The 21,260-nt window shown below is 43.3% G+C and overlaps 1 protein-coding gene and 2 non-coding genes across 4 annotated transcripts; 2 read left to right on the forward strand and 1 right to left on the reverse strand.

Moving 5' to 3' along the window:
• Positions 1 to 1,738: 1,738 nt before the first annotated feature.
• On the reverse strand, positions 1,739 to 13,929 carry LOC139416927 (DNA cross-link repair 1B). Of its 2 annotated transcripts, none has more exons than XM_071166105.1 (6): positions 13,847 to 13,929; positions 11,591 to 11,805; positions 11,022 to 11,187; positions 6,187 to 6,369; positions 5,471 to 5,772; positions 1,739 to 4,608 (listed from the first exon to the last, which is right to left on the reverse strand). In XM_071166105.1, the coding sequence occupies exons 2-6, from the start codon at positions 11,780 to 11,782 to the stop codon at positions 3,580 to 3,582; spliced, it is 1,872 nt and encodes a 623-aa protein (XP_071022206.1). In that variant the 5' UTR covers positions 11,783 to 11,805; positions 13,847 to 13,929; the 3' UTR covers positions 1,739 to 3,579. The 2 variants fall into 2 exon arrangements, with proteins under 2 accessions (XP_071022206.1, XP_071022207.1); XM_071166106.1 differs by lacking the exon at positions 13,847 to 13,929 and adding an exon at positions 12,104 to 12,161 and having other exon boundaries at positions 3,349 to 4,608.
• On the forward strand, positions 12,675 to 12,746 carry trnah-gug (transfer RNA histidin (anticodon GUG)). The gene has a single exon. It is a non-coding gene; the product is annotated as a tRNA-His (tRNA).
• trnah-gug (transfer RNA histidin (anticodon GUG)) lies at positions 13,346 to 13,417 on the forward strand. Its single transcript has one exon. It is a non-coding gene; the product is annotated as a tRNA-His (tRNA).
• Positions 13,930 to 21,260: the final 7,331 nt, after the last annotated feature.

Genomic DNA, 21,260 nt, shown 5'->3' on the forward strand with positions numbered 1-21,260 from the left:
TAACTGAGGTAGAAGGTAATACTTACATGTAACTGAGGTAGAAGGTAATACTTACATGTAACTGAGGTAGAAGGTAATACTTACATGTAACTGAGGTAGAAGGTAATACTTACATGTAACTGAGGTAGAAGGTTATACTTACATGTAACTGAGGTAGGTTATACTTACATGTAACTGAGGTAGAAGGTTATACTTACATGTAACTGAGGTAGAAGGTTATACTTGTGTAACTGAGGTAGAAGATTATACTTGTGTAACTGAGGTAGAAGGTTATACTTGTGTAACTGAGGTAGAAGGTTATACTTACATGTAACTGAGGTAGAAGGTTATACTTACATGTAAATGAGGTAGAAGGTTATACTTGTGTAACTGAGGTAGAAGGTTATACTTACATGTAACTGAGGTAGAAGGTTATACTTACATGTAACTGAGGTAGAAGGTTATACTTACATGTAAATGAGGTAGAAGGTTATACTTGTGTAACTGAGGTAGAAGGTTATACTTGTGTAACTGAGGTAGAAGGTTATACTTGTGTAAGTGAGGTAGAAGGTTATACTTACATGTAACTGAGGTAGAAGGTTATACTTACATGTAAATGAGGTAGAAGGTTATACTTGTGTAACTGAGGTAGAAGGTTATACTTGTGTAACTGAGGTAGAAGGTTATACTTGTGTAACTGAGGTAGAAGGTTATACTTGTGTAAGTGAGGTAGAAGGTTATACTTACATGTAACTGAGGTAGAAGGTTATACTTACATGTAACTGAGGTAGAAGGTTATACTTACATGTAACTGAGGTAGAAGGTAATACTTACATGTAACTGAGGTAGAAGGTAATACTTACATGTAACTGAGGTAGAAGGTAATACTTACATGTAACTGAGGTAGAAGGTTATACTTACATGTAACTGAGGTAGAAGGTTATACTTACATGTAACTGAGGTAGAAGGTTATACTTACATGTAACTGAGGTAGAAGGTTATACTTACATGTAACTGAGGTAGAAGGTAATACTTACATGTAACTGAGGTAGAAGGTAATACTTACATGTAACTGAGGTAGAAGGTTATACTTACATGTAACTGAGGTAGAAGGTTATACTTACATGTAACTGAGGTAGAAGGTTATACTTACATGTAACTGAGGTAGAAGGTTATACTTGTGTAACTGAGGTAGAAGGTTATACTTGTGTAACTGAGGTAGAAGGTTATACTTGTGTAACTGAGGTAGAAGTTTATACTTGTGTAACTGAGGTAGAAAGTTTGTTTATTTCTGGAACTCTGTGATGTTTTTGTCGCACTGCTTTGCTTCATCTTGGCCAGGTCGCAGTTGTAAATGAGAACTTGTTCTCAACTGGTGTACCTGGTTAAATAAAGGTGGGAAAAAAATAAAAAAAATACTGTAGGTAGTAGGTATGAACTAGAATTTAGATTGTTATTGACATCTATATAATGTATTCACTTTAAATTCTTTATATATGCACCCATGGAAACTCTTATCTGAACCCTATTCATTTTCAATTAGCTAGAGTCAATGTTTGGGGCTCTGTAACTTGAGTCCTCTATCATTCTCTATGGGAAACACCAGAACATATGAAATCTATCGGCAATCTACTGCCTCCTTCTGGCCAAATGTTGCAATTACAAGCTACTGGGAGACGCTTTCCATCAGCACTGGGAACGACAGTATGACTGAGTAACTTTGTACAGCAGCCACAAACAGCAATTAAATGCCAACATCAACATTTTAAACTTTATTTTACATATATATATATTTCAATTCCATGGTTACAATACTTTTTTTTAAATGAACAGTGACTGTGAGAAAGGTAACACATTTAAATCAACTGTGGTAATCTACACAGAGTATATAAAACATTAAGAACCCATCTCTTTCCATGACATAGACTGACCAGGTGAATCCAGGTGAAAGCTATGATTCCTTATTGATGTCACTTGTTAAATCCTTTTCAATCAGTGTTGATTAAGGGGAGGATACCTGGTTAAAGAAGGATTTTTAAGCCATGAGACAATTGAGACATGGATTGTGTACGTGTGCCATTCAGAGGGTGATTGGGAAAGACAAAACATTGAAGTGTCTTTGAACTGGGTATGGTAGTGGGTGCCAGGCACACCTGTTTGTGTCGAGAACTGCAACGCTTCTGGGATTTTCATGCTCAACAGTTTCTCGTGTGTATCAAAAGTCATCCACCCCCCAAAGGACATCCAACTTGACACAACTGTGAGAAGCATTGGAGTCAACATGGGCCAGCATCCCTGTGGAACGCGTTCGACACCTTGTAGAGTCAATGCCCCGACAAATTGAGGCTGTTCTGAGGGCAAAAGGGGTTACAACTCAATATTAGGAAGGTGTTCCTAATGTTTTGTACACTCAGTGTATAGTGTTGTGAGTGTGCATAGAATCAGTACAAGATAAGGTCCGTGCAGATATTCTGGGTAACCATTTAATTAACTATTTAGCAGTCTAATGGCTTGGGGGTAGAAGCTGTCTCAGCGCCTGTTATTATGGGAGCCGATGCACCAGGACCGTTTGCTGGGCGGTACCAGAATGAACAGTCTAAGGCTTTGGTCGCTGGAGTCTTTGGCAGGTTTTCGGGCTTTCCTCTGTCTGACATATAGGTCCTGAATGGCAGGGAGCTTGACACCAGTCAAGGAGGAAGGTGTTCCTAACGTTTGGGTATACTCAGTGTATATTATATATATAATCAACTGTGAGATGGGTTAAAAGGCATAGAATACATTGGCTACAGGATGAAGCCTTTCACCAATGAGTCACATTAAAAACATGGTTCAATCACTGTGGCACATTACGGGAAATGAATCCTTAATAACATGGTTCAATCACTGTGGCACATTACGGGAAATGAATCCTTAATAACATGGTTCAATCACTGTGGCACATTACGGGAAATGAATCCTTAATAACATGGTTCAATCACTGTGGAACATTACGGGAAATGAATCCTTAAAAACATGGTTTACGGGAAATGAATCCTTAAAAACATGGTTTACGGGAAATTAATCCTTAAAAACATGGTTCAATCACTGTGGCACATTTACGGGGAATGAAATGAATCCACGCAACCTACAACCTAGCCATAACATAGAGTAGGTGAGAGCTGAGTAAATACTGCACCTGTATAAACACCAATCATGTCAGAAATTAAATGACACAGTGAAATATGCACTTCTTAAAGTCAACATAACGGGCCAGTTTCCCCAGACACAGATTAAGCCTAGTCCTGAACCAAAAAAACAAACTTAAATGGAAAATCTCCATCTGACATAGCAAAAAATAAATTTAAAAAACAGTACAAGTCTTCTTAAGGAATGTGGAGGAAAGACCGTTGACACGTTAGTATTCACATTGTCTCGCGTCAGCAGCTAAGGTACCTCTCCACAGCAGAGTGGAACTGAAGACTGCTATTCCCTCACTGGAAGGCTCCCAATAGGTACAGATCTAGGATCAGCTTCACCTCTCCCAATCCTACCCTTAACCATTAGTGGAGGAAAATCGAAAAACTGACCCGAGATCAGTGTCTAGGCTTGGGCAACTTCACCCTACTTCAAATCTGAAGGAGAGAGGCTGAACTTTTCCAAAAAACTCCGGTCAAGAAGAGTGTTCCTATAGCAACCAGAGACAGACACGTCCTCCTCGGAGAAAGGGAGGGACAGCAGAAGAGACATCTCACAGTCTTCTGGAGGTTCAGGTTGTGTATGTGTGTCATTGGTGTCACTAGTGTTCACACAGGTACTGTCACTGGAACAGGGGCTCAGGCTAAGAAGCGGTAATGGAAGGCATTCTATCTCCTGGTCTGGCTGTCCATTGTGGGAACTGGTTATGTTAACTGATACTGCGTTGAAGTTACAGTTTTCGGCGGCCATATTGTCATTGTCACGAAGCAAATGCTGAGGATGGGTCTCCTCTCTCACAGCTCTGGGTCTCAGTGAAATGGCAGTGTTTCTCAGGACCTCCATGAGTGTAAAGTTACTCTGGGTGAATAGACTGAAAGGGACACTCTCCTCCAAATCCAGGTTCTCTGAGACCCTGTGGACCAGATTCAGGCTCCATGGGGCTCTGCTGAGGCTGGGGTTAGGGTCTCCGGTCAGGCTGGGGTTAGGGTTGGGGTTGGAGCTGGGCCCTATGTCTGTGGTAGGGCTGTGTTCTTTACTCAGATCCATCAGTATACAGTCTGAATCTTCTCCATCTTTTTCTGCATCCATCTCCATGTCCATCTCTTCCTCCTGATGAGGATGCTCCATGGACCCTGTCTCCCAGGCTTCGTCCACCACCGACCCAGGCCTGGAGGGGGCCTTAAAGGGGGACTCAAACACCACCCCTCTGGGTGGAGGGGGTCGGATAGGCCTCCGCAGCAGGTTACTGTAAGCCAGGAAGCTGGACTGAGCAGTGTCTTGAACCTGCAACTCAGGCCGGCCCTTCATATAGTGGCGGACTGACTCGGGAACCAGAACTTCGTGGTGTTTTCTCCTAGGCAGCAGGGCAGAGAAGGAGGGGATGCCAGAGGTAAGCCTGCCCACGATGGGGACCAGGGAGGTGGGCTGCAGGGCCGAGACAAAGTCCTCCAGTTCCTGGTAGGAAGGAGGGATGAGTTACATAAATACATTTAAATTAAATCAAGGGTGTCCGTACACTAGTTTCTCGATGGGACATCAAGACAGAACCAGTTTAATATCTTAAATGGTCTTGGACCGCTCCTTGCATGCAAAGGGTTAAACCACTGCAGGCTTGAGCTATTAAACCTAATATCCTGGTAGCTTGTTGCGATCGTATAGTGGTTAATACTCTGCATTGTGGCCGCAGAAACTCTAGTTCGAATCTGGGTCAAGGCATTGCAATGTCATAGCATAAGGGTTATTTTTTGAATGAATTGCAACTTGACTGTGTAATCCAGGGATGGGCAACTTTGATGGGGGGGTGGGGGGGCCACAACAACACAGAACTCATGAGGGGCCTTTTTGTGACAGCGAAGACTGAGAAAATCTGCTTTTAAAGTTTTATTTACTGCAATTCTACACATTTTGCAATGGAGGCAGAGAGAAGATTTAGCAATTTTATGAGAAATTTACTGTAAATCTACACATTTTGCCATGCAGCGAAGAGAAAAATTTGCAGTTTTATAGCTAATTTACTGCAATTCTACACATTTTGCCATAGGGTGGAGGCAAATGTTTGCCGTTTTAATATGATAACAGATTATCAAATGGGCCCCACCTAGGTCGGTAATTCAACCATGCTCACTACAAGTTTATATAGCTGGCCTCTAGATGGACCTACCAATCTAAAACAAAAATGTAGCGAAAAAAAAGTATTGATAATGTTATAATGTGCAGAGGTGAAGTCGTGTGTGCAGCAGGTACTTATTATTTTACTACAATGTTGACCTCATCCCCACCTGGTAGGAGGAGTAGTCAATGTTGAACTCATCCCTACCTGGTAGGAGGAGTGGTCAGAGTAAGGCACCACATGGACATTAGGGTGGAAGGAGACCAGGGGTCTGCTGGTGGGCAGGATGGCCAGGGTGGGGTGTTCCCTGTTCCAACGGAGGAGGTTGGTGGAGCGGATCTCTGACTGGTCCACAGCCCTGATCCGACCCGCTCCTGGCTCAGTGGTGAAGACATCTGGTAGCTCCAGGGCTCGGAGAGTCTTTAGTCTCTCGATGGACACTTCAATCCAGGTCTTAAACTCCATGGCCAGCTGTACCAATAGAGACTCCTTACCCAGAGTATAGAGGCCTGCAGACAACACACAACACACATATATATAACATGATCTACTGCATCTCTATACCACCAGGAGTGGGGTCAGTTCAGGTAAACCTAGGGTATGGGGGGGGGTCAGTTCAGATAAACCTAGGGTTTGGGGGGGGGGGGGGGCAGTTCTGATAAACCTAGGGTATGGGGGGAGGGTCAGTTCAGATAAACCTAGGGTTTGGGGGTGGGGGAGGGGGGCAGTTCAGATAAACCTAGGGTATGGGGGAGGGTCAGTTCAGATAAACCTAGGGTTTGGGGGGGGGGGGGGGGGGTCAGTTCTGATAAACCTAGGGTATGGGGGGTCAGTATATATAATACCTACTACACACACCACTACAGTTCACAGACAAACTACACAAAAACGAGTAGCTTAACAGTTAAAAGCCTCTGTCTCACCAATGACAACATTGTGCTTGGGCTGGCTACGGATGATCTCTTTGATCTGCTGAGTGGCTCGTTGTCTGGAGGGCAGGGTGCGTGTGGGGTCACAGTTAGTGTTGTCCAGGTACAGGACATCTATAGTGGTGTTGGTCCTTAGACACGGCTCACGCAGCATGGACGGAGTGTAGCGAAAATCTCCTGGAAAGACAGAGAAGGTACATACTCTTTAGAATTAAGGTGAGAAAACATATTTTATTACATTTCAGGCACTACACACACACACACACACACACTAAATACACACACACACACACACATATATATAATCACACACACTATATATATATATATATATATATATATATATATATATATATATATATATATATATATATATATATATACACATACAGTGCCTTGCGAAAGTATTCGGCCCCCTTGAACTTTGCGACCTTTTGCCACATTTCAGGCTTCAAACATAAAGATATAAAACTGTATTTTTTTGTGAAGAATCAACAACAAGTGGGACACAATCATGAAGTGGAACGACATTTATTGGATATTTCAAACTTTTTTAACAAATCAAAAACCAAAAAATTGGGCGTGCAAAATTATTCAGCCCCCTTAAGTTAATACTTTGTAGCGCCACCTTTTGCTGCGATTACAGCTGTAAGTCGCTTGGGGTATGTCTCTATCAGTTTTGCACATCGAGAGACTGAAATTTTTTCCCATTCCTCCTTGCAAAACAGCTCGAGCTCAGTGAGGTTGGATGGAGAGCATTTGTGAACAGCAGTTTTCAGTTCTTTCCACAGATTCTCGATTGGATTCAGGTCTGGACTTTGACTTGGCCATTCTAACACCTGGATATGTTTATTTTTGAACCATTCCATTGTAGATTTTGCTTTATGTTTTGGATCATTGTCTTGTTGGAAGACAAATCTCCGTCCCAGTCTCAGGTCTTTTGCAGACTCCATCAGGTTTTCTTCCAGAATGGTCCTGTATTTGGCTCCATCCATCTTCCCATCAATTTTAACCATCTTCCCTGTCCCTGCTGAAGAAAAGCAGGCCCAAACCATGATGCTGCCACCACCATGTTTGACAGTGGGGATGGTGTGTTCAGCTGTGTTGCTTTTACGCCAAACATAACGTTTTGCATTGTTGCCAAAAAGTTCCATTTTGGTTTCATCTGACCAGAGCACCTTCTTCCACATGTTTGGTGTGTCTCCCAGGTGGCTTGTGGCAAACTTTAAACAACACTTTTTATGGATATCTTTAAGAAATGGCTTTCTTCTTGCCACTCTTCCATAAAGGCCAGATTTGTGCAATATACGACTGATTGTTGTCCTATGGACAGAGTCTCCCACCTCAGCTGTAGATCTCTGCAGTTCATCTAGAGTGATCATGGGCCTCTTGGCTGCATCTCTGATCAGTCTTCTCCTTGTATGAGCTGAAAGTTTAGAGGGACGGCCAGGTCTTGGTAGATTTGCAGTGGTCTGATACTCCTTCCATTTCAATATTATCGCTTGCACAGTGCTCATTGGGATGTTTAAAGCTTGGGAAATCTTTTTGTATCCAAATCCAGCTTTAAACTTCTTCACAACAGTATCTCGGACCTGCCTGGTGTGTTCCTTGTTCTTCATGATGCTCTCTGCGCTTTTAACGGACCTCTGAGACTATCACAGTGCAGGTGCATTTATACTGAGACTTGATTACACACAGGTGGATTGTATTTATCATCATTAGTCATTTAGGTCAACATTGGATCATTCAGAGATCCTCACTGAACTTCTGGAGAGAGTTTGCTGCACTGAAAGTAAAGGGGCTGAATAATTTTGCATGCCCATTTTTTCAGTTTTTGATTTGTTAAAAAAGTTTGAAATATCCAATAAATGTCGTTCCACTTCATGATTGTGTACCACTTGTTGTTGATTCTTCACAAAAAAATACAGTTTTATATCGTTATGTTTGAAGCCTGAAATGTGGCAAAAGGTCGCAAAGTTCAAGGGGGCCGAATACTTTCGCAAGGCACTGTATATACACAGTGCCTTTATGGAAGACTGGCAAGAAGAAAGCCATTTCTTAAAGATATCCATAAAAAGTGTTGTTTAAAGTTTGCCACAAGCCACCTGGGAGACACACCAAACATGTGGAAGAAGGTGCTCTGGTCAGATGAAACCAAAATGGAACTTTTTGGCAACAATGCAAAACGTTATGTTTGGCGTAAAAGCAACACAGCTGAACACACCATCCCCACTGTCAAACATGGTGGTGGCAGCATCATGGTTTGGGCCTGCTTTTCTTCAGCAGGGACAGGGAAGATGGTTAAAATTGATGGGAAGATGGATGGAGCCAAATACAGGACCATTCTGGAAGAAAACCTGATGGAGTCTGCAAAAGACCTGAGACTGGGACGGAGATTTGTCTTCCAACAAGACAATGATCCAAAACATAAAGCAAAATCTACAATGGAATGGTTCAAAAATAAACATATCCAGGTGTTAGAATGGCCAAGTCAAAGTCCAGACCTGAATCCAATCGAGAATCTGTGGAAAGAACTGAAAACTGCTGTTCACAAATGCTCTCCATCCAACCTCACTGAGCTCGAGCTGTTTTGCAAGGAGGAATGGGAAAAAATGTCAGTCTCTCGATGTGCAAAACTGATAGAGACATACCCCAAGCGACTTACAGCTGTAATCGCAGCAAAAGGTGGCGCTACAAAGTATTACCTTAAGGGGGCTGAATAATTTTGCATGCCCAATTCTTCAGTTTTTGATTTGTTAAAAAAGTTTGAAATATCCAATAAATGTCGTTCCACTTCATGATTGCGTCCCACTTGTTGTTGATTCTTCACAAAAAAATACAGTTTTATATCTTTATGTTTGAAGCCTGAAATGTGGCAAAAGGTCGCAAAGTTCAAGGGGGCCGAATACTTTCGCAAGGCACTGTATATATGTAACGGATGTGAAACGGCTAGCTTAGTTAGCAGTGTGCGCTAAATAGCGTTTCAATCGGTGACGTCACTTGCTCTGAGACCTTGAAGTAGTAGTTCCCCTTGCTTTGCAAGGGCCGCGGCTTTTGTGGAGCGATGGGTAACGATGCTTCGAGGGTGACTGTTGATGTGTGCAGAAGGTCCCTGGTTCACGCCCGGGTATGCGCGAGGGGACGGTCTAAATTTATACTGTTACATATATAAACTCAGCAAAAAACGAAACGTCCCTTTTTCAGGACCCTGTTTTTCAAAGATAATTCGTAAAAATCCAAATAACTTCACAAATCTTCATTGTAAAGGGTTTAAACACTGCTTCCCATGCTTGTTAATGAAACAAACAATTAATGAACATGCACCTATGGAACGTTCGTTAAGACACTAACAGCTTACAGACGGTAGGCAATTAAACTTAGGACACTAAAGAGGCCTTTGTACTGATCCTTTCTACACCAAAAGAAAGATGCCCAGGGTCCCTGCTCATCTGTGTGAACAGGCATGCTGCAAGGAGGCATGAAGACTGCAGATGTGGCCAGGGCAATAAATTGCATTGTCTGTACTGTGAGACGCCTAAGACAGCGCAACAGGGAAACAGGGCGGACAGCTGATCGTCCTCGCAGTGGCAGACCACGTGTAACAACACCTGCACAGGATCGGTACATCCGAACATCACACCTGCGGGACAGATACAGGATGGCAACAACAACTGCCCGAGTTACACCAGGAACGCACAATCCCTCTATCAGTGCTCAGACTGTCCTCAATAGGCTGGACTGAGGGCTTGTAGGCCTGTTGTAAGGCAGGTCCTCACCAGACATCACTGGCAACAACGTTGCCTATGGGCACAAACCCACCGTCGCTGGACCAGACAGGACTGGCAAAAAGTGCACTTCACTGACAAGACGAGTTTTCGTCTCACCAGGGGTGATGGTCGGATTTGCATTTCTTGTCGAAGGAAGGAGCGTTTCACCGAGGACTGTACTCTGGAGCGGGATCGATTTGGAGGTGGAGGGTCCATCATGGTCTGGGGCGGTGTGTCACAGCATCATCGGACTGAGCTTGTTGAGCATTGCAGGCAATCTCAACGCTGTGCGTTACAGGGAAGACATCCTCCACCCTCATGTGGTACCCTTCCTGCAGGCTCATCCTGACATGACCCTCCAGCATGACAATGCCACCAGCCATGCTGCTCGTTCTGTGTGTGATTTCCTGCAAGACAGGAATGTCAGTGTTCCTCCATGGCCAGCGAAGAGCCCGGATCTCAATCCCATTGAGCACGTCTGGGACCTGTTGGATCAGAGGGTGGGGCTAGGGCCATTCCCCCCAGAAATGTCCGGGAACTTGCAGGTGCCTTGGCGGAAGAGTGGGGTGACATATCACAGCAAGAACTGGCAAATCTGGTGCAGTCCATGAGCAGGAGATGCACTGCAGTACTTAATGCAGCTGGTGGCCACACCAGATACTGACTGTTACTTTTGATTTTGACCCCCCCCCCCCTTTGTTCAGGGACACATTATTACATTTCTGTTGGTCACATGTCTGTGAAACTTGTTCAGTTTGTCTCTCAGTTGTTGAATCTTATGTTCATACAAATATTTACATGTTAAGTTTGCTGAAAATAAACGCAGCTGACAGTGAGAGGACGTTTCTTTTTTTGCTGAGATTATATATATATATATATATATATATATATATATATATATATATTGCCTCCTAATATTGTACAATCTGTGTGTCACTTCATTGGCTGGCTAAATGCCAAAGTTGACTAGTTAGAGAGAGAGACTGTGAAGTACAGTGTAGTATGTACAGTATGGCGTGTAGAATAGTCACCAGTGTAGAGTATAGTGTGTGGAATAGTCACCAGTATACAGTATGGTGCCAAAGTATCCTTGGAACAGGAACATGACCGCCCCTGGACAGTGGTTAGCATCCATGAGAGTGACGGTCAACCTCTCCTTGCCTATATCATCCAGAGGCAACATGTTGGGTTCGCCCACCTCTAGAGGATGGATCCATCTCTCTCTGACCTGAACACAGGGAAGAGGAGAGGAGGCCTTATCACAAACTGAAGTATAGAGCACCTAAAAGCTAATCAACACTTTTGCAAATTAAAAAAGTAGATGCTACGCAGAGGGTGGTTGGTGGCACCTTAATTGGGGAGGACGGGCTCATGGTAATTGCTGGAGCGGAATTGGTGGAATGGGATCAAATACATGGTCTCAGTCGCTCCATTCCAGCTATTACTATGAGCCGTCCTCCCTTCACCAGCCTCCACTGACGCTATGGTGTATACAGTCATTCATATTTCAAAAGCTAGCTCAAGAATTGGTAATGGCAAGCAAGAATAGTTTAAACAATTATCCCATATCTACATTCCTCATGTTGCCGTGTGTTTAATGTAGAATACAATTGATACTTTGTCTTTCACACCTGTAGTTTGAGTTTGAGCAGCGTGGCAGTAACCGGTGAACAGTAGATTGGTCTGTTGGCCCAGGTCGAGGTCAGGCTCACGGTATGGTCACTGTGCATATGGGACAGGAAGAACAGGCGGACATGCGGACACTTCCTGACCTGCCAGAAGTCCACAGCCAGTGGAGTATGGGGGATGAGTTTTCCATTCATTATCACAGCTCTGGAGTATCCTCCTGAGAAAAAGCCACTGTTAGCCATTCAAACTACTATAAAAACAGCTATTTGGCATACAACAAACATGGGTAATTATATATACACACACACAACAAACGTTGGTATATATATATATATACACACACACACACTTGGCATACAACATGGGTAATATATATATATATATACACACACACACACCATACGCTAGTGTTGATATGAAATATGTAAATTGTGTGTTAATTGTATGGATAAAGGCAACATTGTTCTGCCCTCTAATTGACCTGTCAAAAGACTTTGATAGTGTTGATCACTCACTGCTAATTCAGAGGCTTTCTTCAACTGGTTCTCAACCAGGCTGCATGTAAAACCACACCCCAGTCCCAGGGATGTTTAAGTGGAAATTCCTTCAGTCTCGATTGAGTTAGTTAAAACTCCTTTTAGTTGTTAGTGGTTCTTCAATTGGATGTTTTGGTAGGTCAATTCAGAAAGCGGACCTTATTACTGATGAATATGTTCATTTATGAGCATGTTTTTCTTTCTGGTTGCGTTTCATTTGTATTCTGATGTGTGTTGGGTATTTCTGTAATTTAGCGCTAATCTGTGAAATAGATATTGGTCTCACTATGACTCCATGATAAAATAGAGATTAAATAAACAAATAAAATGTAAATATATATTTCGGTAGTACTAGCTAACGTTAGCTATGCAAATATTAGATTATATACATCTCAAAACTAAATCAATTACATTGAGTGAAATATTACAACGGCTTGGACAATTAATGTGAATACTTGCATGCAAATGAAATGGTTGCGCTTGTCCACGTCACTGCAGGCTTCAGTTAAAAATCTATTTCCTCCTTCTTAGCGCACAGCCCTGGTAGCTCGCCGTGATCGTATAGTGGTTAGTACTCTGCGTTGTGGCCGCAGCAACCCCGGTTCGAATCCGGGTCACGGCATTGCGATACACAATGTCACGGCAAATGGGCTCTTTTTTTCCCTCCCTGGAATAACTATAGTCTGGCTAAAACGAAAATGTTTGTTTAGCTAAACTTAATCACTGTCACTAGCCGGTTAATCAACCCTGCACCGTAGTGGCTGCAGGCCTTTGTACATGGACCACTGGTCAATGTAATAATGTTTACATACCGTTGTACCCGTTTCACATGAATATACACTGTATTATAGTCAAGGCCATCCTATTCAACTATTGCTGTAACGTTACATATACTATTATATCCACGTATTCTTCAGATACACTATATACACTGTATACACAAAACGTTACTGTCCATAATGATTATACATCCCATCTCATACATACATACTGCGGACTCCGACACTGTTCATCCTAATCTTTCAAAATTCCATTGATTGATTTGAACTGGCTAATTAACAAACAAGCAAATTATACCTGTTCCTAAACATCCGTGAACGAGCTTTTGAAGAAGAAAAAAAAAGAGAAACCGCTTAGCGGGCGTGTTTACGTCACTGCGTAGACATATGTGCACGTTTGAGTAGCCCAGAATCCCCTCCTTCCACACAGCCCTGGTAGCTCGCCGTGATCGTATAGTGGTTAGTACTCTGCGTTGTGGCCGCAGCAACCCCGGTTCGAATCCGGGTCACGGCATTGCGAATTCACAATGTCACGGCATAAGGGCTCTTTTTTTGGATTAGATAGATAAACTGAGAGCTAACTCATTTTGACATTAATAAGCCCTTTCGGAGGTTGACTAATTAGCGAACGTTACACATCGTGTTGCACAAGGAAAGAGACAAAAACTGTATCACTTCAGCTACGTAACGTTACGTTAGCTAGTTAACAAGAAAGACATGGACAATTCAAGCGGAACAGACAAATTAAACCAATACGTCAGGTTAGTTAGTCAACAGCTACCTGTGTATTTAACTAGTAAAGTGTCGAATGGGCTACGTTAGCTAAATCAAGACAACTAACATTAGCTATAGCAAGCTACTGAACGCTCAATTGCAATTTTGTCATGTGTGTTGTATTTCCCATCAAATTTAGCAACATAAGAGTGTAAACATTTGGACTCACAGGACTGTTACTTCCAATTCCAAAGATTCTGCCACATTGTTGTGAATGTGTTCCTGACTGTCCCACGCAACGTGACACACGCCGTGCCCCCTTTAGAAAAAAAAGAGCGGTAAGGTTCTTCTTCTGTTTTGGTATCAAGGCGTTTGCACATTTTGTTTGTGCATGTCGCCACCTACTGTCAGTTTGCTTGTATTCAATCACGTTACATTATGTGATACAAAAACGAAAAAGGAAAGGGAAATGGGGATACCTAGTCAGTTGTACAACTGAGTGTCTTCAACTGAAATGTGTCTACCGCATGTAACCCAACCCTTCTGAATCAGAAAGGGGGGGGGGGGGGGGGGTGGCTGCCTTAATCGACATCCACGTCTTTGGTGCCAGGGGAACAGTGGGTTAACTGCCTTGCTCTGGGACAGAACGACAGATTTTTAGCTTCAGCTCTGGGATTCGATCCAGCAACCTTTCGGTTACTGGCCCGACGCTCTAACCACGAAGGGGGAAATTAAATAATTGCACCACCATCTAACATCTAAATACCACTATTACATACCACCATCTATATACCACTATTACACACCACCAACTATATACCACTATTACACACCACCAACTAACATCTATATACCACTATTACACACCACCATCTATATACCACTATTACACACTACCATCTATATACCACTATATACCACCAACTATATACCACTATTACATACCACCAACTATATACCACTATTACATACCACCAACTATATACCACTATTACATACCACCAACTATATACCACTATTACATACCACCAACTATATACCACTATTACACACCACCAACTATATACCACTATTACATACCACCAACTATATACCACTATTACATACCACCAACTATATACCACTATTACATACCACCAACTATATACCACTATTACACTCCACCATCTATATACCACTATTACACACCACCAACTAACATATAAACTCAGCAAAAAAATAAACGTCCTCTCACTGTCAGCTGCGTTTATTTTCAGTAAACTTAACATGTGTAAATATTTGTATGAACATAACAAAATTCAACAACTGAGACATAAACTGAACAAGTTCCACAGACATGTGACTAACAGAAATGGAATAATGTGTCCCTGAACAAAGGGGGGGTCAAAATCAAAAGTAACAGTCAGTATCTGGTGTGGCCACCAGCTGCATTAAGAACTGCAGTGCATCTCCTCCTCATGGACTGCACCAGATTTGCCAGTTCTTGCTGTGATATGTTACCCCACTCTTCCACCAAGGCACCTGCAAGTTCCTGACATTTCTGGGGGGAACGGCCCTAGCCCCACCCTCCGATCCAACAGGTCCCAGACGTGCTCTATGGGATTGAGATCCGGGCTCTTCGCTGGCCATGGCAGAACACTGACATTCCTGTCTTGCAGGAAATCACGCACAGAACGAGCAGTATGGCTGGTGGCATTGTCATGCTGGAGGGTCATGTCAGGATGAGCCTGCAGGAGGGGTACCACATGAGGGAGGAGGATGTCTTCCCTGTAACGCACAGCGTTGAGATTGCCTGCAATGATAATAAGCTCAGTCCACTCACCCTCCACCTCCAAATCGATCCCGCTCCAGAGTACAGGCCTCGGTGTAACGCCCATTCCTTCATTGATAAACGCGAATCCGACCATCACCCCTGGTGAGACAAAACCGCGACTCGTCAGTGAAGATCACTTTTGCCAGTCCTGTCTGGTCCAGCGACGGTGGGTTTGTGCCCATAGGCGACGTTGTTGCCGGTGATATCTGGTGAGGACTTGCCTTACAACAGGCCTACAAGCCCTCAGTCCAGCCTCTCTCAGCCTATTGCAGACAGTCTGCGCACTGATGGAGGGATTGTGTGTTCCTGGTGTAACTCTGGCAGTTGTTGTTGCCATCCTCTACCTGTCCAGGGGGGTGTTGTTCGGATGTACCGATCCTGTGCAGGTGTTGTTACACGTGGTCTGCCACTGCGAGGACGATCAGCTGTCTGTCCTGTCTCCCTGTTGCGCTGTCTTAGACGTCTCACAGTATGGACATTGCAATTTATTGCTCTGGCCACATCTGCAGTCCTCATGCCTCCTTGCAGCATGCCTCAGGCACGTTCACGCAGATGAGCAGGGACCCTGGGAATCTTTCTTTTGGTGTTTTTCAGAGGCCGTAGAAAGGCCTTTAGTGTCCTAAATTTTCATAACTGTGACCTTAATTGCCTACCGTCTGTACCTGTTAGTGTTAACGACCGTTCCACAGGTGCATGTTCATTAATGGTTTATGGTTCATTGAACAGGCATGGGAAACAGTGTTTAAACCCTTTACAATGAGGATCAGTGAAGTTATTTGGATTTTTACAAATTATCTTTGAAAGACAGGGTCCTGAAAAGGGATGTTGATTTTTTTGCTTAGTTTAGAATAAATCTATATAAATATTAAGAGAACAACAGGAGGAACCTCTCAGGAGGGAAAATAAGTTCCCTAATGAAACTATGACTCCATCAGGTTGGTTTAAATGCATTAGACACTTTTCGGTTGAATGCATTCAGTTGTGCAACTGACTAGGTATCCCCTTTCCCTTTCCCTAATGTTATGATAAATATGTCCACTAACTCCAATCGTCCACTAGATGGTAATATAAGAAAGGAAAATGTTCCATAATGGTGTTTAAAATGGTCCATAGATGTTCCATGGCAACAGAGAACACAACAATAGCCTCCGCCCCTATTGTGGCTGTGGGAAGAGACAACCCCTCCCCCACTTCTCTCTCTCTCTCTCTCTCTCTCTCTCTCTCTCTCTCTCCCCAATTAAAGGGATTTTGTGGGTTTGTGTAATCTGAGGGAAATATGTGTCTCTAATATGGTCATACATTGGGCAGTAGGTTAGGAAGTGCAGCTCAGTTTCCACCTCATTGTGTGGGCAGTGTGCACATAGCCTGTCTTCTCTTGAGAGCCAGGTCTGCCTACAGCAGCCTTTCTCAATAGCAAAGCTATGCTCACTGAGTCTGTACATAGTCAAAGCTTTCCTTAAGTTTGGGTCAGTCACAGTGGTCAGGTATTCTGCCACTGTGTACTCTCAGTTTAGGGCCAAATAGCATTCTAGTTTGCTCTGTTTTTTTGTTAATGCTTTCCAATGTGTCAAGTAATTATCTTTTTGTTTTCTCATGATTTGGTTGAGTCTAATTGTGTTGCTGTCCTGGGTCTCTGTAGGGCCTATTTGTGTTTGTGAACAGAGCCCCAGGACCAGCTTGCATAGGGGACTCTTCACTAGGTTAATCTCTCTGTAGGTGATGAAAGTTTGGGAATCACTTCCTTTTAGGTGGTTGTAGAATTGGAAGGCTCCTTTCTGGATTCGGATAGTTAGTGAGTATCATCCTAATTCTGCTCTGCATTAATTATTTGGTGTTTTACGTTGTACACTGGGGATGGTTTTGCAGAATTCTGCATGCAGAGTCTCAATTTAGTGTTTGTCCTATTTTGTGAATTCTTGGTTGGTGAGCAGACCCAACACCTCACAACCATATAGGGCAATGGGTTCTATAACTGATTCAAGTATTATTTTTTTTAGACATATCCTAATTTCGATGTTGAATTGCATGCTAGCAGATATCCATAGACTTCCAGTTATTGGCTTGCAAAATGACTTCTAATTAACTTTAATACAGGACACAGTGTGAAGGGCGTTCCTAGCTAGAACCTTGGTAGGAGCATCGATAAATCTCTGAGCTCTTTCCCATAACCGTCGTTATTAATGTCGCACTTGATAATGCTCGTCATCTACATGCCTCAGATCACTCGTAAAACAGCTAAGTGTGTCCGTCGCAAGATGCTTTTTTTTGTTGTTGCCCTCCCGCGTCACCTTATACACAGAAGATCTCCGCTATACATATAATCACATGAGTTATCGTCTCTCTGTGACCGCCGATAACTTCAGAACAAAGTTGACTGCAGATACAAAGTTGCTCATGTCTTTGTAATTGATACAAACAAGCGACTAAAATCATGCTTCATATGAACATCGAAATGACCGCATTAAAATATGAATACAGAAGGCTATAGGCCTATTTCAATAATATTGAAATACATTTAATGTTCAATAAATATAATTATATTTTTGCTACTTGTGGGCTACTGTCTGTAATTTGTCACAACATATCTCATGATGTGTAGCCTAACATGCGCGCAATGATGTGCCAAATCGGTGATTTAGTGCATTTTTATTGGGAAAGCGTTAGAATACGCCGCATCAATATTTGCAGCCGTAGGTGACAATAGCTCTCTAAGAGCTGATCCGTCGTCAGTATTGTGAAATAATTATAATGTTAAGGTCAAATTTGAATTGAGAAAGCGGACCCGAGAGCAGCGTTTCCTTTCTTTCGATCCCATCAGTATCGACAAAATGCTCCAACGACGCACTTAGTAGCGACTGTTCATTCTGCGTGTTGTTTTGGGAATCCCATGTTACATCTTCGGCTTTTGTAGGAAATATGCTTCGTTTAAACACTGCTAAGCCTTAGTTCCATTGCTATCGGGAAACCGGGCCTTAAAGATAAACCAGGCCTTGAAATATTGATGTTGCCCTGATTTTGTATGGTGCCTGCAGTGAATAATTGATTGATTTGGGACACGTGGAAAGTCAGTATTTTCAACAGCCAACTGTTCCCGTTATTGGATAACAGGTTCACATCCTGCCTTGACTGATTCATTATTTCACAGGGGTTCAGCCACGGAACTAAATACAACACTAATTATAGTAGCCTATGCCATACCATATTGTTGTATCTCTATGGGTCAAATAACAAGACAAGAGGCTTGACATGTTGTCTGTTGCTTAGTTACGAGGAGCATTCATCAGCACATGTTTTTTTTTTTTTTTACATTTACACACACAACACAACAATAGCACACCAACAGACAGAACAGACACAACGCAACAATAGCACACCAACAGACAGAACAGACACAACACAACAATAGCACACCAACAGACAGAACAGACACAACACAACAATAGCACACCAACAGACAGAACAGACACAACGCAACAATAGAACACCAACAGACAGAACAGACACAACGCAACAATAGAACACCAACAGACAGAACAGACACAACACAACAATATAACACCAACAGACAGAACAGACACAACGCAACAATAGAACACCAACAGACAGAACAGACACAACGCAACAATAGAACACCAACAGACAGAACAGACACAACGCAACAATAGAACACCAACAGACAGAACAGACACAACACAACAATAGAACACCAACAAACAAAACAGACACAACAAACAGAACAGACACAACAAACAGATCAGACACAACAAACAAAACAGACAGAACAGACACAACAAACAGAACAGACAGAACAGACACAACAAACAAAACAGACACAACAAACAAAACAGACACAACAAACAGAACAGACACAACAAACAGATCAGACACAACAAACAGAACAGACACAACAAACAGAACAGACAGAACAGACACAACAAACAGAACAGACAGAACAGACACAACAAACAAAACAGACACAACAAACAGAACAGACACAACAAACATAACAGACACAACAAACACAGACTGCATCACAAATGACACCCTATTTCTTATTGCACCACTTTTGAACAGAGCACTATGAGAGCCCTATGGGAGCCCTATGGGAGCCCTATGGGAGCCCTATGGGAGCCCTATGATAACCCTATGGGAGCCCTATGGGAGCCCTATGCGAGCCCTATGATAACCCTATGAGAGCCTTATGAGAGCCCCATGATAACCATATGAGAGCCCTATGATAACCCTATGAGAGCCCTATGATAACCCTATGAGAGCCCTATGATAACCCTATGATAACCCTATGAGAGCCCTATGATAACCCTATGAAAGCCTAATGAGAGCCCCATGATAACCATATGAGAGCCCTATGATAACCCTATGAGAGCCCTATGATAACCCTATGAGAGCCCTATGATAACCCTATGGGAGCCCTATGATAACCCTATGAGAGCCCTATGATAACCCTATGAGAGCCCCATGAGAGCCCTATGATAACCCTATGAGAGCCCTATGATAACCCTATGGGAGCCCTATGATAACCCTATGAGAGCCCTATGATAACCCTATGAGAGCCCCATGAGAGCCCTATGATAACCCTATGAGAGCCCTATGATGACTCCATGGGAGTCCTATGATAACCACATGATAACCATATGGGAAACCTATGGGAGCCCCATGATAGCCCTATGGGAGCCCCCATGATAACCCTATGGGAGCCCCCATGATAGCCCTATGGGAGACCCCATGATAACCCTATGGGAGCCCCCATGATAACCCTATGGGAGCCCCATGATAACCATATGGGAGCCCCATGATAACCATATGGGAAACCTATGGGAGCCCCATGATAACCCTATGGGAGTCCCATGATAACCCTATGGGAGCCCCATAATAACCCTATGATAGATAGCCCTTCGGGAGCCCTATGATACCCCAATGGAAGCCCTATGAGAGCTGTATGAGAACCATATGATAGCCCTATGGGAGCCCTGTGATAGCCTATGGGAGCCCTATGATAGCCTATGGCAGCCCTATGATAGCCTATGGGAGCCATATGATAGCCTATGTGAGCCCTATGATAGCCAATGGGAGCCCTATGATAGCCTATGGGAACCCTATGATAGCCTATGGGAGCCGTATGATAGCCTATGGGAACCCTATGATAGCCTATGAGAGCCCTATGATAGCCTATGGGAACCCTATGATAGCCTATGGGAGTCCTATGATAGCCTATGGGAACCCTATGATAGCCTATGAGAGCCCTATGATAGCCTATGGGAACCCTATGATAGCCTATGGGAACCCTATGATAGCCTATGGGAGCCCTATGATAGCCTATGGGAACCCTATGATAGCCTATGGGAGCCCTATGATAGCCTATGGGAGCCCTGTGATAGCCTATGGGAACCCTATGATAGCCTATGGGAACCCTATGGGCTCTGGTCAAAAGTAGTGCACCACGTAGGTAATAGGGTGCCATTTGGTACTGAGAGGTCAAATGCCACATACAGTAATGTGACAGAAACAGTTTACAGTCCATGAAGCTCAATTTGCTTTAGTGTGAATGAAGAGGGTGATGATGTGTACACTTGGTTGGCTGTTCAGAGGCTGATCAGAGGAGGGTGATGGTGTGTGCACTTGGTTGGCTGATCAGAGGAGGGTGATGATGTGTGCACTTGGTTGGCTGATCAGAGGAGGGTGATGATGTGTGCACTTGGTTGGCTGATCAGAGGAGGGTGATCGTACACCTGATTGGCTGGTTACTGTGCAGTGGTGTGCTCTGCTGGCCTTCTCCTATTTAGCAGCTGTGAATTTGTCTTCTCTCTCTCTC

The sequence above is a fragment of the Oncorhynchus clarkii genome, chromosome 9, assembly GCF_045791955.1.
Source record: "Oncorhynchus clarkii lewisi isolate Uvic-CL-2024 chromosome 9, UVic_Ocla_1.0, whole genome shotgun sequence".
NCBI classification, from domain to species: domain Eukaryota; kingdom Metazoa; phylum Chordata; class Actinopteri; order Salmoniformes; family Salmonidae; genus Oncorhynchus; species Oncorhynchus clarkii.